Genomic DNA, 21,658 nt, shown 5'->3' with positions numbered 1-21,658 from the left:
CAGAGGGCAGCAGGGATGTAGCGGAGAAGAAGGAGACGTTTACAAATTAGAGAGGAGGGGTCGAAGGGGAGTGAAGGGCAGAAGTGTGAAAAGAGACGTGAGCAGCGAGAGGGATGATGGGGCCGAGGACGTTTGGGGAAAATGTGGGCTTAAGGAAGAGAGAGAAGGGGGGAGCGGAGGGGATTAGTGAGGCAAGACAAAAGCCTGGTGTATACTGCGAAAAGGGAGCTGAAGCTTTTCATCCACATCAGCCATAAATCATCACAGCCCGTTCTGTGGTGTTTCTCTTTCTCTGCCCTACTTCATTTATCCATTTGATCATAAAGAGAGTCGGAAGAAAACCCCCCCCCCTCTGCTTTCTCCCCCATTTCAACGCATGTCTTCATTTATCAGCTTCTCTCCATTTCTCCGACTTCTCCCCTTCGAAGTCTCCACTCTGTGTATATTCCGTTGGAGGACAGTGAAGGATGATTTCCCCCCGAGAGATCCTACTTCTTCCTTCTCTTCTCGCAACACAAGACAAATACAATCAAGCTAAAAGTTTGGCTTCAGAGCCATGTTGGTTTACAGCTCAGTGTATCTGACTTCTCTAACAACGGGAGTAAGAGAGGCAGGCCGCTACTGAATCTGACATTTCAGATTTCTTCTTTTAAGTGCAGTGTGAGAACTACAACTAAAATATGGGAGCATTTGATTCAGGAGAATATTCTATTTGCTTCCTTTAGTAAAGCCAATGTTTGCCAGTTCTAATTGCTGATGCCACATTTGCTAAATACAAAGTTCAAAGCGGTCAATAGTCAATTACAGATTTAGAAAACATAAATAATTCACACTGAAAAGAAGCAGAAACAGGAGACAAGGCTTCGTCCTTGGGTATTCAGCGATTTTTTTACCGGAGCGTTTGGCTTGACAAACCATGGGCTGTGTTTGCATATTAATTCCCATGATAAACATGTTGTACTTGCTATGACCTTCATGAGGGACGGTTAAAAAGCCAAATAAAGATAAAAGCTGACTTTGGTCTATTAAAGATACTCCACTGAAACGTGTTTTTCCAACTGCAGTCAACACGTCTCCACTTCCTCCCACTATCCAGAAATAATGATCAAATATTATCAATCGTGATACAGTCTCAGCTCCCAATCATGATATAACACCCGATTTTAATAGCATCCGATTGGTCCGTGTCTCATCTGCTAACATGGAGGAGGAGGGGTTTATGACCTATACCAACCACCAGGGGGCGAATGTAACGTTTCGGCTTCACTTTACATCTTGACATAGGGTCTGTGCTGCAGAATCAAACCACGCTGACGATGAAGACGATCAGCTCTCCTCCTATTTGACCTGAATGGGAGCAGATCTTCTCTGAGACGGATGAATGAGGTTATGACGTCGGATGGATTCAAACGGTTGCCATGGCAATGCTGATTAAACTCGACAAACAAAAACTTTCTGAGGACTTTCTTTACGGCCTGAATTCATTCCCAACACTTCCTGCTTGAATTCAGACTGAGCCTCAATAATGTATGCCTCAATTTAAAACCCTCAACCCGCAGTTATTTTATCTTTTTAATAAACTCACTCACTTATGCTTTAACAAAACCTCGGGCAAATTAATCATTATTCTAATCTGTAATCTGCAAAGAGTCTGACCCAAAAATAACTCCCTAAACCTGGGAGGTGCAGCAGGACGTCCACAGCTCACAGATTCCTCTCAGGCTTCCCAGCATTCTGAGGACATTGTCCTAATAAGTGTGGAAATGTGTTAAACCCATCCTGACGTACACAAGTACACACAAGTACAGACAAGTACACACAACTACACACCTTAGTACACATACATACACATACTGGCCTTAGGGGGCTCCCTCTGAAACTCTGCATCGTGTGGTCTGAGGATTACAAAGACACACACACATACACAGACAAACACGAACAAGGTTCAGATACACAACGGTGTGTTGCGTTGCCTATTTATTTGATTAAATCAGTGTTGTAAGGTAGAGGAGGCGGCATTCATCTCCATTAGACACACAGATGGGCTGAAAGCTCACGCAAGCACACACAGACAGACACACACACACACACACACACACACATTAGTAATGGAGTTTGCTCGGGGCAGCGAAGTGTCCAGCTGAGAAATATATAAATGTGAATATATCCAAATGCCCAAATACTTAATACGCTGCAGTTTCTTTGATTCAGTTCTGCATTGTAAGCAAATAGAATGCCTCCCCCACACAAAAGGACTGGAAGTGTGATATAAACTATCCTCCACACCAAGAAAGTAATTTATTGCCGGCCAGAGCAGAAATGTGCTGCCCACGAGGATGAATAATGTAGACTAACATCTGCAGGAGATGAATAATACAATGTCGGAGCTTTTTGTTTCCTCGTCTCCTTCCCTTCCACTTCCTCTCCCCTCGTGTTTTGTCGCCTCTCCTCCATTCACAGAGCCGCACAGGTCAGTGCACACGGCATAAGTACAAATCTGATGCAAATCTAACAACAGTAGTCACAGTGGTATACAATGCAATACAGTATAATATCATACAGGACCCTTTGAGGTTTTATCTTCAGTGGCTGGAATGCACCCTGCAAAGGTCAGTGTTGTGTCATCATCACCAACGCTGTGAACTGATACGAACATAATGTTTGATTGCAGTGGTACATTTTTTAGTTTTAGGTCTCTCGCAAATGTCAACACTGTTGCAATTACAGGAAATGAGTGTGAGATGGGGTGTAAGTTATTATGCACGGATTAACTGTGCGGTTGAAGCGAATAAAATGACTCCGACCTCTGCACTAACTCTGAAAAGTTCATATTCATAATCACAAACATCCTGCAAGGAACTATTTAAACAAAGTCTTTTAGGTAAGATGGAACAGAATTCAAACACTGATTTGCAGACTTCACAGTGGATTGATGACTTCAGCTGTGGGTGTCATCAGTGGAGCCTGCATGGAGCTGTGGAGCCGTAGAGGTGACAGGGAAAAGCAGAGCTAAGCTAACAAGCCAAACGTCGATACCTGCTAATCACTGTTAACAAAGTAATACTGGAATTTAGCTTGCTGCAAAAACTACTATGACTTTAAGCGTTCCATATTATTCATGTGTTTTAAAAATGTTCCTCCAGGCACAGACACTATCATCTAACACGTAAGTTCAATGACTGGGATCAATTCAGGTGAAACAGGCAACGCACGTTATAATGATGCATAATTTAAAACTTTTATATAATTTAAAAGGGTGAATAAAAATCCCTCCCCCTGTTGTCACGAAGGGGGAAATTAGCCATTGAGATCAAAACCTTTTTAATAGAACCAGGCTGCAAATTATGTTTGATTCTATATCTGTTTTAAAACATAAAAAAATAATTCAGGTCTAGATAATGATGTGACAAGGTAACGCAGCATAAATTCAATTAAAAGTGAACCTGACAAACCTGCAGCTCGTGTTTTTAGTGTCAAGCTTTCTCCGAAATCTCTTTGTTTTTCGGATGCTTTGAAGATGAGCCTGACATCAAAGGGATTGTGTACTCGGTTGATTAATGAGTCCACCAAGGCCTCGTTGTTTACCGGCTTCCTCCTCACGGCGAGCAAAGATGGCTTCCTGTTCTAATTAGCAGCTTAAGAAGTGATTGTGAATCGTATACTTTACAGGGAAAAGTCAAGTGATTTGTAGAAACTGAGACAGTTGACACAGGAGATATCTGATTTTCAGATGTCGCATGACTGAGCACGTGTGGACCCGGTTGTGCAATACGCTTGTCCACTGTGTCAAAATGTGAAGTCATCTTGAGTCGAAGGGTTTCCTGGTGATGTCACACTGATGATGCAGAGCTCTGCTGTGCAGGATTCTGATTGGATGAGCTCATGTCTCACCATCATCTCCTCTATCCTCTAATGAACTCAGCTCAACAGACGCATGTGAACTGTACGAGTGATATATCAAACCATGTTGATGTCAAATAAACATGAATATGATAAAGTGACTAAGGTTTCAGGCCCCACTGCTTCTTATCAGACAAAAATACATAAAATATACATGAATTTAGACTAAATGCTATATATATATATATTTTTATTTTTTTTACGAACATTTTTATTGATTTCACATTTGCAATAGACAATACAATCAAAGACAATTTCATTTCCATTTCGTATAACCCCATGCCCATCCCACCAATCCCAGAGATCTTCAAACATTTTAACAACAGTATAATATACCAGAACGGTTTTAGATAACACGACATACAGATATAGATAAATAAATAAATACTAAACAATAACAATAATGAAATAATAAGGTTATACTTCTTATTTTTGTGGTCGTCAACTGAAACCATTGAATCTCAGGACCCGACTCTACAGAGTGAACTATGGTGTATGTCCAGTTTTATACATGCCTATTATCTTGGCTTATATAATGTGAAATTAATGCACGGCCTGCTAGAGACCCCGTCCATGTGATCTCAGCATGCGGCCGGCATCGAGCGCATTGTATTTTCGGCTGATGAAGAGAAACGTCTGGCTGCCTCAAACGTCACCTGGCTTTTTGTTGTAATAAATAATTGAAAATTGGAGTCCCGCAGTGAGCAAGCTGTTTTCTTTCTTTAGTGTTTGTTCGCTTTTTGTCGCAGCACCTGCCCGCGTCTGGCTGAGATGTGCGTCTATTTATCTACTGTATAAATTCTCCTTAAGAATTCATGAGAACAGGAGAGAGGGAATTGGGAGAAACATGCAGCCTAAATAAAGTAGAGAGAAGTAAAACTACAAAACTATGTATGAAGGCAGTTCGGGAAAAGGGAGTAAAGGATTAGACATGCGGTCGGAAGAGCAGCAGTATTATGAAACCATATTTTTCTCAGCTCTGGCCTTTGGCAACAACGTGAATTTGAGCACAGAAGTTATGTCAGCCCCTTGAAGAACACACTCACTCACACACACACACACTCATACACAGATACAGAAAGAGAGAGAGAGAGAGAGAGAGAGAGAAGCCTACTTACTGTGGCGCTAAAAACATAATTTACAGTATTTATCCTTTATAAACTGTGTTAAACACGTCATGGACACACACTCTACAACCACTCTGCTTCTCCTCCAACCAAATCCTCTGTTCCTCAATGTGTTATCTTGATATAATAAACATGAAGGTCAGACGGGAGCCGAGCGTTCACCCCTGAGGTTTACGACAACATTTAGTTTAACCTTTCTATGCAGCGGGCGTTGAGGACGGCGAGATTAATGTATTCAAGCCTCAGAGGAGTCCAGTGGTGTCATTCACACTGACTGACGCAGGGAACCACAGGGTAATGCATTGAGCTCACTTTTGTATTAATCACTGGTTAAAATGACTCTGGTTGCAGCATCACAGCCCATGAATGTGTTCATTTGTGTAATGGATTTGCCACGAGGGACGAGACACCTGCAGTTCTGATTTAAAAACACCTAAAAATTGATTCGAACTTCACATTCAAGAGTTGATGAAGTTTAAAGCTATTTTTCAGCCGGTGTTTTCCATTTCAGCATCGATTGCTTGCTGTTGTGCAACCGTAGCTCTCCAAAAACAGAATCTTCAGAACCAGAACAATCTGTTTCAGAGTCAGTTGAAAATGCTTCCTCGTCTGTTCTACCTCCTGGATGCTACAGAATTTGAGCTTGGGCTGCGTTCGGCAAATCTGAACTTTCAACAAGTCCGTCCACCAGAGTGATCGCAGGTTGTTTTGTCCCCGAACGCTGATACGGATCTCCTGAAACTGAGTCTTAATCCTCCAGAGTATTCCACTCTGACACGCATCCATCCATTATCTCTATAGCACTTATCCTTTGAGGGCCACAGGGGGGCCGGGGACAATCCTCAGATCAGCAGGACTTTCACAGCGACCAACACATAGAGACAAACAACCATTCATGCTAACGTTCACATCTACAGATGATTTGAAGTGTCAACCGTACCCCAATCTGCATGTTTTTTGGGAGTGTGGGAGGAAGCCGGAGTATCTGGAGGAAACCCCCCCACCACACACACACACACACACACACACACACACACACACACACACACACACACACACACACACACACACAGACAGAACACAGAAACTCCTCAGGGACAGATCCTGGAACATTATCGGTGAAATCCAGTTTGCAAATACGAGCAATAAAGAGCAAATCTTACCTCTGTCGTCTTACATCATACTGACTGAAATACAGCTCGACTGAAATAAGAAAGCAAGGCAGTTTCCATTGCTTCTATCTACAACAACTGACATTCTGGCTTTGGCCTCTGACTTTAAGCACAGGATAATAAATGCAGGAATCATGGAGAATACAGCTTTTTCAACCCACTAATGATGCTAACGATAGCATAATACGGTAGCTCGCTGGAGATGATAGAACATGGCTGCATGTACGTTTGTCCATCTTTAAGAACTTCTTTAAAGAAGTGAGTGAGTGAGTTCAGGTCTAAAGACTCAGTTTCCAACATGCTCAGTTTCAGGGAACTCACAAAGAAGACACACAACACACAAACACACAATCACACACTTCCCATATGGATGTTGTAGTTGTCGTTCGACCACATGTTTCAACACAACACATTTCATTTGAGCGACTCAACAACAACGCCACTGATAGAACCCTAACATCCTGTATGTTCACATGCTAACATTCAAATTTGTGCGTGAGAAGGAATTTGCTTGCTTTGTCTTCACTTGAATGCTTTGTGTGCGTGCGTGCGTGCGTGTGTGTGTTTTGTGTGTGTGTGTGTGTTGTGTGTGTGTGTGAAGGCATGCAGTGGTGTGCTGCTCTCCATTTTAATGGCAATTCCGACAGAGCCTTTCCCATCTCCCTGTCGCCATGGCAACCAAGCGGGTAAGCGGCCACGTTTGTCTCGGGGGCCCTGGCCTTCTTTTGGCGTGCCACAGCTGCGCACACACACACACACACACACACACACACATAGACACATGCACGCATACCAGAACACACATACCAGAACACACAATCACGTACAAGCCTAAATAGACCGGCAGAAATCACAAATTAAATCACATTAAACAAACATTTCCCTGCACAATGCACACACATACACACATGCAGACAAACACACACATCTACAGGCTACAGTGTGGATTTAAAGCCACACCCCTCATCCGTCTGATCACAGGGGTCTCCCGAAAATGATTCCCACACGACTCCTTCTCCTCCCTCTCCTCCCTCTCCTCCCTCTTCTCCAGACCAGTGGCTGGGATTTCCCTGTTAAATGCTAATCTGTTCCTCCCTGAGCACAAATCTCTTTAATATCTGTCTCTCTTACAGACACACAACAGACACACACACTCACACACAGATGCTGGCTGGTCAGTCACTGGACTGGAATAGGAAAATAATAAAAATTCTCCTCTCACTCTGCAAGTGGAAAGCAGCTTGATGCTGACGCTGGATAAAAGCTCACACTTCATCTCAGGAGCTGAGTTCACTGTGACTCGCTCACCTGAACAAATTCAGCAGGAATAGATTGGTGCCAACAGCGTGAAGCAGAGTCAGTGAACTGTGGCAGGTGGATTGAATGACGTTTTAAATTGGTCCCTTAAAGATTGATTTTTTAATGGATTTCATAGTTAGATTTTAAACTTTCCCACATACTATGAACTTGAATCTTTATACCATTTATTACATACCACATTGAGAAATACTGTACTTCTCATCAAGTTTGATATGAAAATCAAACAGAAAAGGAGGATTTGGGAGCCGCAGCTCGACTGGAACTCTTTTGTTGAATTTTTCATTTGTTCTAATAGCTTTGCCCCGACAAGACGGATGTGATCGTCCTTCATCTTCGTCCAGATCCTCCCCAGGATGCTAATGAATTGTTTATCACCTCTGTTGTGGCAAACACAAATTAGAGGAAATTAAGTGGGTCACGCAGACACACTCAAGTTTGATATATGTGTTTGTGATAACTGGCTTCGATGAGGACACAATCCTTGTTTGGCATCCAATAGTTTAAACATGTTTATTGACTTGATTTTCACTTACAGGGAAATATATGTATCTGTAATGGTTGAAATGAAAAAAGGTATCTAAATTGATTTATGTCAGTAAAGAAGAAAACAAATCAATTTGAATAAACACAATGCGATGTCTTTTTCAAATTAAATTTTTATGTCAAAATGTTTTCACATGTTTGATGCCCCCCATTTGTCGCCCATACAGGAAAAAGTGCTGTGTTAACACAATGTGGAGCACTTCTGAAGTGGGTCAGAGTGAATCCCAGATGTGGTTTCCAAGTGTATCACTGGTTCATCTGAGCTGACAGAATTTCTGGATTAACAACCAAAACCCACTGGAGCAGAAAGTGTCTCCCACTCACTCTGTGTGTCGACATTTACAGAGTGTGTGTTACTGTCTGACTGTCTGTCTGTGTACGTGCAGGAATCTGACTTTACAGCTTTGAAGACAAACACAGAAAACCGTACATCTGTTGAGATGAATGTAACAAGAGTTTACCTTGAAAGATATGTAAGAAATACTAAAATAATCACTTCACATAAAAATTCAATGAAGAATGTTTGTAATATATCAGTTTAATTATTGAAATTATGGGAAGATCAGTTTCTTACTAGTTTCAAGTCACTGTTAAATATTCTCAAACTAGAGTACTCACTACTTTAACCCCCCCTGTTACTGCTCTCTCCACGTATTCCTTATTAAATCATTGAGGGTAAAAACTTAAAGTCATATATATTACATCCTCATCAAAGTCTGAGTAGCAGCGCCCTCTACTGGATGTCCTCTGGCAGTGCAAACACAGAGACACTTGACTGTATTATTCCGTATTACTATTCACACGTGTGGCGCAAACGTTACATACATGTGTCATATGTTTCCTCATATCATACGTGGGACATTTTGTATTCATTCGTTCGCGCAGGGGAATTATATAAGTGATTGTGTTCACTTATATCTGAGTGGGTCAAATGTTATTCATTTTGATAAGTAATACTCTCAATATGCTTTTAGACAGAGATCGAGGTACATTTGTTTTTGTGTTTTATTTAACACAATAACTGGTCATAGATTTTCAATTGGCTTCCTTAATCCAGCAGATGGCAGTATACTCAACTATACACGAAGAGACATCAGTGTCTGTCACAGTTAGAATGGATTCCACATGAAGCACAGGTTTATTAGACAGGACACACTGTCCATGTAGTTTATTAAGGAACAGTGTATAACGTTAATCTCAAACACCATTACATTACATTCACATCTAATATTAAACAATATTAATAATAAGTTATTTAAAGAGTCCTGTTTAAACAGTGGACTTGCCTGTTTCATTATTTACTTTAGGGGACATCAAACTAATTGATCAGTCTGTAATAGCAATGTCTTATGTTTGGGGAATGAAACAAGATCCACGGTTGGCTATAGCAATAAAACAAATATATTGCTTCTGCTTTGTACAAGCAGGTTGTGGAAATATACGTAACAAATAATTTCTCTCAGATTTGGAAATAAAAAGGGTTTAAACCACAGAACCTTCACAGAGCAAAAATCTGTCCTCAAGCTCGGAATAATAAAGTTAATTTTATCGTTATAATGATTGATATTGACTGAAAAGAGCCTTTTCATCTTGTCTAAATGTTTGTTTCACCCAACCCTTTGATGTGTTATTCCCTTCACATATATAATAACGCCACAGGTCGAGCAGTGTGATCGAATACAAACGTCCAACTATTCAAACACACAAACACACGGCCTGCAGGGTGAGAGAAGAGAGAGTAAGGGAGGGTACATCGCTGCATCTGTGATGTCCATGTAAGGTCACTACCTAAACCTGAGGAGCAGCTCCGGAATAACTGGCATACCGAGCAACATGATAACCAGGGGCTCAACATGAGCTGTTAGCACGGGAGGGGGGGGGACAGAGAGAGAGAGAGAGAGAGAGAGAGAGAGAGAGAGAGAGAGAGAGAGAGAGAGAGAGAGAGAGAGAGAGAGAGAGAGAGAGAGAGAGAGAGAGAGAGAGAGAGGCTGATAAGCTGAGAAGAAACGTTCTCTACAAGTGTAAACATCTAAATGTGTGACAGCCAGGAATGTGAAAACCTTCTGGCACTTGAAGAGATGTGACCTTCACTTTCTCCTCTGAGCCTGAGAATCACATGTTTTCTCCTCCACATCTCGCACAAAGTAATATAAACAACATCGACCGAGAGATGCAGCTTCTTTTTCCGTCAGTGCTATGTTGTCATGTTCGTTTCTTCTCTTCCTATAGATCTCATTTGGCTTCCCTTCTTTTCTTACAAATCTGCAAATCTGCAGCTCTTTCCCTCCTTCCTCGTTTCACCCGCTCTGCACATTTCTGCGGTGATGAATCAAGTTTATGCATCAAAACAAATTAAAAAGGTCGACTAATTATTCTTTAAACAATGAACATATAAATATTTACTTAATGTCTCTAAAGAGAAACATGCACGACCAATGAGTAAGGGAGAAAACAGGAGGGAGAAGGAGGATGAGAAAAAGGACAGAGGGCTTGAAGAAGTTGGATGAAAAAGCAGAGGAAGAGAAGCAAACTGATTGAGGTACAGCAAGGGGAATAAAGAAAGAGGAAAGAAAGAAACTTAAATGTGATAAGAAGGGATGGAGGAATTGTCGAAATCCAAACGACGGACACAAGAGCAGGTCTTGTTTCCGTCACTGCTGTTAAAACCTCTTTATTGGTTATAGACCCAATAAAACGTCTGCTGAGCTTCTTGTTTGGATAAATATCGGAGGAAAGTCTCCACAGACTAAACAGTTCTCACAGTAGCAACTGGTTTCTTGTCATTTCTGACACGAACCATTTTCAGAACAAAAAAAAGGAATCTGCATGTGTGTTGTTTAGATTTAAACTGCTGTTCTTCTTTGTCTGTGCAGTTTATTCGTGTTTGTCTTTCTTTCTCTCTTCTACCTTTTCCAGGCTTCTCCCCTTGACACGTTGAATATATCTCACAGTTTGACTGTCAAGGATTTTATTTAAAGTCGTATAAAAATCCCATACCACTTTAAGAGAAAGATCTGTCGCGCTACACACATCTGATGATGAGCGTTCTGTCGCGGCTCACAGCACCGAGTCGACAAAGTGAAATGCACGATGAAGAGACGGCAATAAAAAGTTACGCCAAGGGCCTGGTGAGGGAGGAGGGAGGAGGGAACGCTAGAAAGAGAGCGAGCAGACAGGACAGTGATTTAAAATGGCAAAGACAGCGAATAACTGAACTTGAAGGACTCGTACAGCGCATATGTCTGCCAAGGCCCAAAGGTGCCCCCTTGAAATCCCATTGAAATCTTCACGATCCTGTTTATATTTGGATCTGCACCAAATTGCACACACTCATAAGTATACCAGATTCTTATTAAATCAAGATCCATGACATTTTCTCTGAGAAATCAAGGAAGATGTTTAAAAAATGACCTAAATCTCTCAGGTGATGTCTCCAGTAGTTCTTGAGTCATTTTACAAACAAACCAACACACAAAGAAACGGACATGAGTGAAACCACAACCTCCAGGAATGTATTACTGTGGATGAGCTGGATCTTCATCATATATCGTTTATCTTGCAGTATATTTGATTACGCTCACTGCTGGTCTTTATATCACTGGTCTGCCAAGGTCCCCAGAGGTCGGGGGAGTCCCAGGCCTGTGGGTTTTGTTTGAAAGTCATAGAAAAGGATGGAGAACGGACAGTTGACCTGGTTGAGTGGACACCACCCTGCAACGGCCTTTCCTGCATGTCTTCCCCGTAGACTGTTTATAAAAAGGTCTTCCCCTTAACTCCTTCCCTCTTAAACTCTGTCCAATTAATAATGTGCCGAAAATATAATTAAAAATGAAACTAGAAAATGACCAGAGGCTCGATATGACTACAACAAAACACAAAGGAACGACCAAGATGCAAAAAGGACCACTGAGAGACACAAGAAGACCAAAATGAGATGAAGATTTATCCTATACTTTCATTTTGATGCTTCTCCATCAAAGGCCTTTAACTGATCTGAGCTCAGGGGTCTTTATTTGTCCTGATGACGCCTGCTTCAGGAGGGAAGTGGGCTTCTTGAGTATCCTCTCTGCCTCTTTAAATGAATCCCTTCCTGGTCTCAGAGGGCAAGGCTTGTTCTCAGGGTAGCAGCCGGAGCCAGGCAGCTTGGCCTCTCCTTTCATTATTCTGTTTCTCCCCTAAGGCTTTCTATCTCTCCATCTCTCTGCTGTCTCTCTGCCATCCTCTGCTCTCTCACCCTCCTTTCCTCTCCCATCACTCGCTTGTTCACCTTCCTGGCTTTCCTACTGCTCATCCTCTCATTCTCACACACAGAAAACCTGCACGTCTTACATGCAAATACATAACTGACCTCTCTCTCTCTCTCTCTCTCTCTCTCTCTCTCTCTCTCTCTCTCTCTCTCTCTCTAACGCACACACACGCCAACATGCTTCCACCCATCCCCTCCTGCAGGCAGTGCTGGGCGATGCAGGAGCGGCTGCAGCATCTGCTCTGACACATCCTGGCGTGACGGGGACACACCGACCAGGCAGGAGGAAAGAAGAAAGAGGAGGAGGAGGAGAAGATAAGGAGGAGGGAAAGGAGGAGGAGGAGGAGAGGAGGAAGAAGAAGAAGAAGAGGAGGGGGACACAACTCTGTTAAAAGGAAGCCGGACGAGGAGAGGTGGACGAGGAAGGAGGAGAGCAGGAGGAGACTCGGGTGGTGCAGCCATGTCAGACACACCTTTGCAGAGGAACGGCACGGCAACAGCACCGTAAGTCAATGTTCTCTCTATCTTTATTTCTGTCCATCTTTCCCTCCATCGGCTCCTCTCCTTGCCTGCATCCCTCCACCTCTCTCCTCTCCATCTGACAGGCTGGGTTGTCATGGGAACCGGAGCTCCGTCATGGTGAGGCTGCTGCTCAGTCATGACTGGAGAGGAGACACGCGGTACATGGTGTACACTCCTCCCTCTCCTCTCCTCTCTCTCTCTCTCTCTCTCCGTCTCTCTTGGCTTCACTCAAACTCCCTCTGCAGAGCTCTCACCCCTCACGCCTTCACTCTCTCACTCAAAAACCAGCCCTGAACTCCTTCTTCGTCGTTTTGCCAGTGTGTGTGTGTGTGTGTGTGTGTGTGTGTGTGTGTGTGTGTGTGTGTTTGTTTGTGTGTGTGAGTGTGTGTGTGTGTGTGTGTGTAATGGGGCATGTTTCAGCATAGTCAATGTAAAAACTGCAGTGCAACCTTCTGTGTCCGCCATGCTGCAGACCCCTTCTTCTTGCAAGTGTGTGTGTGTGTGCATGCATGTATGTGTGTGCATGAGTGTGTGTGTGATTATGTGTGTGTGTGTGTGTGCACATGAAAAGCCATAATGATAATGAATTAAAAACTAACTTGGTGACATTTGATTTCGGAAAATTTTGAAAGATTTGAAACTAAAATCCTCTGAAATCACAGGAAAGACGAGTCACAGTAAAATCACCAGAAATGTTTTGAGAGTCGAGTCACTTCCTGAGAAATGTTGCTGATGAGACGCCAACTGTCAAGGCTTTGATGTTTCTTCCCTCAAGACACAGAAATGCACCGAATCAGCAGATTATTCAAATCAATCTGAAGCTTCAGCTGCGGTTCCCAGTATTTCATTTCCACGGCATCAAAATAAAAGAGAATAAGAAGAAAATAGGGAAAATACAAAATTTCCGAATAGGTGTGACAGGATGAATGTGCTGCTTTTAGAGACAGTTGCATTATGGGTTGTTTGTAGCCTTTACATTGCTACACTCATTTATTTTCCCTTGCACCAACAATGGTGGCAGGAGTTAGTTGGTTGGTTTCACAGGCTCATGTAACATTGTTTGCTGCCACAGAGGAATGCAAATGGAAAGTGGTTCATCAACATTTTCTTAAGCAACGTGGACACAGTCGGGTGTCACTGACAGTAACAAGCAATCAAACAAAAACTTAATCTCTGTGGCGAATAATAATCAAGCAGCTGCATGACAGACAGATGTTTGTTGCTCCTGCGTTCAGCTGCTGGATATATGAACCAATGTGTAGAGCAGTTATGACTGTGATGCTGTAGTACAAACAGGTGAGTGGGAGTCGATTTTTTTTATTCATAGCTGTAGGTGTACTGTGTTGTATTCTGAAACCACTGGTGGCAAAGAAACTCATATGCTTTTAACAGAAGAAACACAAAAATCCAACATGAAGTGTGAATATCTACAGTAAATCAGTGATCTGAGGGATGAGGGACTAAATGCATCTGGATTTCATGCAGCTCCAGCTTAATCTGTGTGTTTTGGAGGCCTGTGCAGCCTGAAGATGGTATTTTTGCTGATGAGTCGTGCATACACGCTTACACAGTGTCTGCAGGTTGTGTTCTATTGTCATGGTGATCCCACATCCTGTAACATCCTTAGTTATGGATTAAAAGTCTGAAAGCCCTGCAGATGTTAGAGGATCCTGACACCTGGAGGGAGTGATAACCCGACGTGGTGTTTCGCAGCCTACTGTCGATCTGAGAGTCTTGATCAGCTCTTGTCAGTTTGAGTGACAAGTTGTGGACCGACTCTTCTTGCAGGGCCACGCCCATGAGGCGGGCGGAGAATGTGCAGCGAGGCATGAACCTGCTTCAGCTGCTGCATCAATAGTTAATGGTTTTAATTGGGAGAACTGAGACATTTCCTTTGCTCTTGTGTTTTCCCCTGAGCTCGGTTTGAATTCTCTCTGATTCAGCAGAAACACGAGGTAGCACTTGTGGTCGTGTCGAGTGGAGACACCACGATGGCAGATGGCCCACTCTCTGCTGCTTTTTATCCATACTGTCGAGGTCTGAAAGGGGAGATACGCTCACACTGATTGGAAGCATTGTGCATATCCATTCTTACAGGGTGGCCACATAGCAAGAGCCTCAAAGTAATACAGTCATATTTTTATTTTCATTTACGAATATGCTTTTTAATGCTTTTTTCCTAATAGAAGCTCACTAGGCTTCCTGTGTACCTTTCTGTTCTCTAGTTTCTAGGTTTTTCCACTAATCAGAAGGTTGATGGTTTGTTCCCTGGCACTTCTAGTGTCTTCTGAACCACTGCCGGTGGAAGCACTATATGAATGTGTGCGTGAACGGGTGAATGTACCGTTTGAGTGTAAGATAAGACCAGAATATAAATTATAAACTTGTCATAAAAGGAAATGTGCCAACTACTGAGCAGAAGAAAAGAAAGAACATTGTAAAGTTGTTCTAACCAGAGGCACATCTGCTTCTCATCTGTGCATCTCAGGCCAGAAATGACTAAATGCACTTAAAAATTTGTTATTAATGTATGCACAGTCACATATCATACACTGATATAGCGCATATATGTCTGTCTGTCTGTGTATATACATATATATACTATATGTATATACATATATATACTATATGTATACAGACAGACAGACAGAGTGACACACAGCTAAATCTCCCTCAGTGATGTATAAAATATGAATGAGATGAAGGTCTGTCAGCCAGAGATACGGGTTCTCCTTTACCCTCCTTACTCTCTTTCTCTGTCACACAAACACACACACAAACACAAACACACACACATACACACACACACACACACACAGTACCGTATACGTCTGCAGTAGATTCCAAACTGTACTGGATGAGTTGCTATATCTGTGCTTTTCAGTTATTTCAGGCAGAATTGAAATATTGGTGTAATAAATTCAGGGCAAAATAGATTGACATGGCATAACTTACACACACACACACACACACACACACACACACACACACACACACACACACACACACACACACACACACACACACACACACACACACACACACACACACACACACACACACACACACACATACACACACACTTTAGCTTTGTCCATATTTGCTCATTTACTCTGCCTCCTACACACTATATGCATGTAGTTATATTTGTGTGTGCTGTGTGAGCATATGTGTGTGTGTGTGTTTTTCTACCTCTGGTTCCACATCTGGAGGCTATTACCTCTGGGCTGGGGATGTGTGGGAGGCGGGGCTGGGCTGGCTGTGCAGTGAGGTCATCGTGTCGTCGTGGCGATGCAGAGGAACAATGATGCTGTTGTCTCCAACGACAACCAGCCAACGTAGCTGACGCCAGAATTAAGGGGTTGGGGGCTGAAGACAGAGGAGAGAGAACGAGTGGAAATGAAATTTAAACTGTTTTAAAAGATGCAGAAAAACATTAAAGTATATATGAGCAGCCACAAAATTATATAAATCCAGGTCAAACCTCTAAGAGAGCGCACACTTAAGTCTTGGCCTGGCTGTAAAGTCACACAGCTGCAGAGCTGAGTCTGGTTTCATAAGCTGTGTGTTACCAAACCTCCAAACAGGTCACGGTCTATAACCTGCATCTGCCCACATTACAGATGTAGTCATATATTTTAATAAAACGCTACAGTTTTCAATTTTGTATCTTGAGGGGGAACCAGAAGTTGTTAGAAAAAACTATTACACTGAACATACAGTTAACAGCATGTTCATATTATACTTTCAGGGAAACTTAACTGTGCATTCAAATGGCCAAAACATGAAAAAGTCTAATTATTCATCTGTCTCCTATCACAACTACAATCACCATTGATTCTTAACATGAAAACATGTCATTTGCAGAAAATAATGATGCTCTCACTGTCTCTAGGCTGGATTCTAACAACGGGACAACATAAGCTGCTGTCACACACAGGCAGCAAACACTGGGCATTGGGATATTTTTGCTGAAAACAGCTGCATCTGGAAAATAAGCTAAAGGAGAGAGTGAGAATCAAAACAACAGATATGTGGACAATAAAACCAAAATAATTTGCCTATAAAAGCCTGAACACTATGTAAGCAGAGAGGAATCTGCAAAGTGAGGTAAAGCTTCTTCGTGGGTTTGTCTGGATTAGCGACACCACGCACATCATAGTTACAGTCATTGTCTCATCTCCACCAAAGCCTCTAAATTCAATCAAAATCCACACACACATTTATTTAATTTCCATTAATATGCCAGATTTATTTTTCCATAATGAAAATGTAGAAAAACTCTATTACAAACTAATAAACAAACCTATTGCTTCCGATAAACAAATCGGAAGCAATTACACAAGTCAAATCACCAACACGTCTGACTTGACTTACAGTCAGTAAGAATTTTTAGATGTTGAAAAAATGTTACTATAATATTGAGACTGAAGACGAGTATGAGTCATTTTTGATTAATTCTTCGTTTGGTCCTGCAGCTGCTTCACTGGACAGTTTCTCGGCAGCTGCACCTATTTATTGTGCAATTTTTTCTCTCTTGGAGTCATGCAGTGGCTGTTGTGTCATTGTGTGTGTGTGTGTGTATGTGTGTGTGTGTGTGTGTGTGTGTGTGTGTGTGTGTGTGTGTGTGTGTGTGTGTGTGTGTGTGTGTTGCATGCTTCTGTATTCCCTAAAGACTCAACCAAGACTGCTGCTGCTGTTTCTCCTTATAAGGATGTCTGCTTGTGGAAGGAGGGATGGAGGAAATATGAAAGAAAGAAAGGAGAGAAAGAGGCCAAGAGATGATTTGAGGAAGATGAGGCAAAAGAAAAGTGAAAGAAACATGTGGAGGAGGGACAGGTGGGGTGGAGGCGAGGAGGATAAAGGGATGAGATGAGAGGATGAGAGTCCACGAAAGGAGTGGAAAGAGAGAATGGGGAAATGGGGTGGGAGGAAAGAGGGGTGATTGGGAAAGGAGACGAAGAATTAAGGAGGGAGGGCAGACGTGCATCATAAGAGGGAGATAGGGGAGGACATGAAGGAAAACAAGAAGAGGGAGAAATAAATGAGAGAAGAGAGGAGGAGGCATCGGTCATAGTAAATGGGGGACAAATAAAAAAGGGATGGAAGGAAAACATATTGGGGTGTGGGAGAAGAATGGAGGAAAAGAGGAAAGTAAAAAAAGGTGTGTAAGTGAGGGAAGAGAAGAAGAAAGGATGAAACCCAGGGGCAAATAAAGTTAGGACACAGGTTACAATGACCCAGTTACTCACATTCTGCTTTTGTGTTATTTTGCGAGTGTGTGTACAAAGGTGTGTAAGAGTTTGTATTTCAAAAAATGTTCCGCTGACGTTCATTTGCATATTCACGAGGTTCACAATATATCCTCCTTCTTTTCTTTGGTTTGATAACATGTCAGAGTCTGTGTGTGTGTGTGTGTGTGTGTGTGTGTGTGTGTGTGTGTGTGTGTGTGTGTGTGGGCAGCATCATCGCCTGTGGTCTCAGATAATCTTGTCAATCTTTGAATGCCTTTACCGCACACTGAGCACATTCATTCAGACGAGACAGATTTCTTAAAACGAGGAAACATCTGAAAGTCGTCATTGATGATGAAACATCAGGTGAAATGAGGAAAACTGACAGATTGTGGAAGACAAGACCTTTTATGGATCATATTCTGAAAGGCTGCTTTCTCCAGGCTCCTCCTGAATGTGTCAACAGAACAGGAACCTGTCCATTCTGACAGTATGTGACACTAAAGCCCAAATCCAGAACTTTGTTATACAGACAAATAGCAAGAAGGAATAAAAAACAATGCATACCAAACAAAAGCTTGGGTCTCGAGTGGATTGAAGGATAAGATGAATGAATGATTCAAGATAAGTTGCGATCAAGGAATAATATTTAACATCCTTTGTGTCTAAAGCTCAAACATTATTCTGTGTCTCTGACTTTGGACTGAAGTTAATAATGAATTAAAAAAGTTCTGAAACTGTGAAGTCTATTCTAGTCACGTTAAATGAGGAAGTCGGTTAAAGTGTAAAAACTGTTCCTCATCTTGGCTCCTTTTAAGAATTCTGACCATTTAATTAAACATTTCATTGGACGTCCCCTTCAAGCAAAGAACTGATTAATGACTGGTTATCAATATCACTGATCTAACGACTTATCTCCGTTTCAAATAAGAGAAACTAAGTTCAAATAGAATCAGAAAATAATATTTCTCTTCCAGCCGTTAATGTTAAATTTCCAAATGTCACGTCTCAAATATGCAACCACTCATCTGCTTCCCGTTTCCTTACTTCTGCTGTTCTATTCCTCTCTTCCTCTTTCTCTCCCTCACTCCTCATTCTCTTCCCTCCACCACATTCATGCCATCGCTCCTCTCTTCCTCCCCCTCCTCCTCCTCCTCTTCTCTCTCTCTCTCAGCTGCTCCTCCCAGCTGTTTAATCACACATGGCTCATGCCTAAAAAAGAGAGGGAGGGAGGGGACAAATGGGAGGAGAGACAGGGAGAGCGCAAAAAAGAAAGAGTGGGTGATTGAGGGAGAGAGAGAGAGAAAATGCAATCGGAGTGTGAGGCACATGGCCAGTGAATGAGAGATCTTTGCTTCCTCTCAGTGTGAGCTCCTTCTCCCACTGTCTCCTTGGATTATTGAGGAACAACCTCCTCTGGATACTCCTCCTCCTCCTCCTCCTCATCTCCCCTCACTTTTCCTCCCCTTCTCACTGCTGAGGGGACTCCGGCTCTCTCTGACTTTTCCAGGTCTCACCTCTCGTTCTCTCCTTTCACCTCCCCTCTCCCCTGCTTCCCCCCCTCAGGATGTCGTGTGAGGAGGCTCAGCTCCACAAGGAGAGGCTGCAGGCCTTGGCGGTAAGTCAAAGTCCTCTCCGTCTGCTTGGCTGGATTCTCTCATCTCTCTTTTTGCCGTTTGCTTTGCTGTTTGTCTGTCTGTGTGTTTGTCTGTCTGTCTGTCTGTCTGTCTGTCTGTCTGTGTGTCTGTGTGTCTGTCTGTCTGTCTGTCTGTGTGTCTGTGTGTCTGTCTGTCTGTCTGTCTGTCTGTCTGTCTGTCTGTCTGTCTGTCTGTCTGTCTGTGTGTCTGTCTGCCACTGACTCTAAACCAGCAGGGTTGTCTCACCTTGACTTCTGGGCTTTCTGTCACTCGCAGCACGTTATCTCACAGGGTTCCTGCTGCTCTGCCTCTTTCATAATTTCTCTCTCTCTATCTCTCTCTCTCTCTGGGAAAGTAAAGTATCTGCATCTGTTGTTTGTCGCTTTTGTTCCAAAGTTCAAGTTTGTTTGGCCAATTCATTTCGTGTGACGTGACAACAGCAGCCGGGGGAACTCGCCGTCACCGTGACCCCTCGGCCCCTGAAACCTGAGGCTGCATCCACATTACTACATCTCTGCTGCGGACAAGACCAAACTACTCTGGAGTTTTAGAATAAGTTTGGAATAAGCTCCTGGCCCAGTTTTAGTTTGCAAAGCTGCGTTTTAGTTCTGACGAGCAGAAGAGGAGATGGTTGGAAACTATGGCGTCGACACTCACAACCACTTGTTGATTGGGACTTTTCGGTCACAACCGGCATTAGCCTCGGTTTCCGGTGTTAAACGCAACTTGCCGACACTGTTTTGACTTTGCTAACAGCTGTTGTGCAGTTCAATGCTGCGTTTTGCGATGATGCTTAATTAAATGCATAGGATAAGAGATGTTATTTGAGCAATCTGAGACAAGAAACGTGTCCAACAGCACACACGCCCTCCTGCTTACACCGGAACAGACATACCCAGAGTACGCGAGTGGTCACGTGATATGGGTTGGATTAAAACTGACACGGAGCCAAAAAGCTTGTGTGGACAGAGATCATTTTAGATTGAAAACGTGGTAGAATGGATCTAGTCTCTCTCTCTCTCACATGTGGAGGGTGGGAACAAAGTATCTGCAACTGTTGCTGCAGATAATTCAAGTTTGTTTAGTAAATTCATTCACATGACGTTAACACAGAGGAGCTCAGCGTCTCTGTGACTGCTGCACTGAAACAACCTAAATAGGAAAGTGCAGTAGTCTGACTTGTTGATTTTATGATTATTAAAGCCAAACAGATTTATAACATACAACTCTAAACATATACTGAGCCAAAGCACAGTCACAACTGACGTCCAGCGTCCCCTGTGTACTAGTAATTCACTGGTTGTCACCCACTTGAGCTCCTGTGGTGGGAGGTTGATGCAAACCAAGGTAACCAAAGCTAAAATAAACAAACTGTAATGTGCTTTGCTCCTTCACCAGCCTCCACTGCTGCTGTGTTTGTCTGTCTGTTCATGTCAGCTTTCATCGTCTTCCATGTTTTGGTATTTTTGAGGAAACCAACAAAGGGAAGTTGGTCGGAAAATCAGATCAGTTTTTCTTCCTCCTTTCTTCCTGTTTGACCAGAAGTTTATTTTCATCTTTCGCTGCTTTCTAAAGATCTCAGAGGTGCTAGGTGTTCGGGTTTGTGTTGTCAATCCTCGTCGTTGTGTTTTTCGCGATCAGGCATCTGTTCAAGTGTTTTGGCTTCGCTGCTGATAGGGCTTCAGAACAACAGCGAGACCAGGGTTCAACTGCCTGCGACTAAATTTGGCGCCAGCAAGAACCACAGCATACCACACACACTGAGCGCTCGTCACACGGGGGCACGTACACACACACAAGCTACACACACAAGCAGGGGGAACGGCAGCAGATGGAGAAACTATTCTGGCCACGTTAAAACATGGCAGCTGTACCAGGCTGCTTGAGCTTAAACCAGGCAGGCACTTAAAGAAAGAGAGAGAGAGTGGAAAGTTCTCCTGACGTGAACAGAGAGGGG

At 42.8% G+C, this 21,658-nt stretch overlaps 2 protein-coding genes across 2 annotated transcripts in view; one reads left to right on the top strand and one right to left on the bottom strand.

The window, feature by feature from the left end:
* Positions 1-20,020, bottom strand: part of plppr1 (phospholipid phosphatase related 1) — a 64,980-nt gene extending 44,960 nt beyond the window's left edge. The window contains exons 1-2 of the mRNA XM_061077895.1: positions 19,948-20,020; positions 16,023-16,199 (exon numbers count right to left, since the gene is read on the bottom strand). The gene's annotated coding sequence lies outside the window, so the exon portion shown is untranslated. The remainder of the gene's footprint in view (positions 1-16,022; positions 16,200-19,947) is intronic.
* LOC133010336 (PALM2-AKAP2 fusion protein) overlaps positions 19,378-21,658 on the top strand; it is a 66,126-nt gene continuing 63,845 nt past the window's right edge. Inside the window, exon 1 of the mRNA XM_061077883.1 lies at positions 19,378-19,682. Coding sequence (XP_060933866.1) covers positions 19,632-19,682 — 51 coding nt within the window. The 5' untranslated portion in view covers positions 19,378-19,631. The remainder of the gene's footprint in view (positions 19,683-21,658) is intronic.

Source organism: Limanda limanda, chromosome 1 (assembly GCF_963576545.1).
Source record: "Limanda limanda chromosome 1, fLimLim1.1, whole genome shotgun sequence".
In the NCBI taxonomy this organism is placed as follows: domain Eukaryota; kingdom Metazoa; phylum Chordata; class Actinopteri; order Pleuronectiformes; family Pleuronectidae; genus Limanda; species Limanda limanda.
The sequence above is the reverse complement of the archived record's forward strand: the minus strand, read 5'-3'. Positions and strand labels throughout refer to the sequence as shown.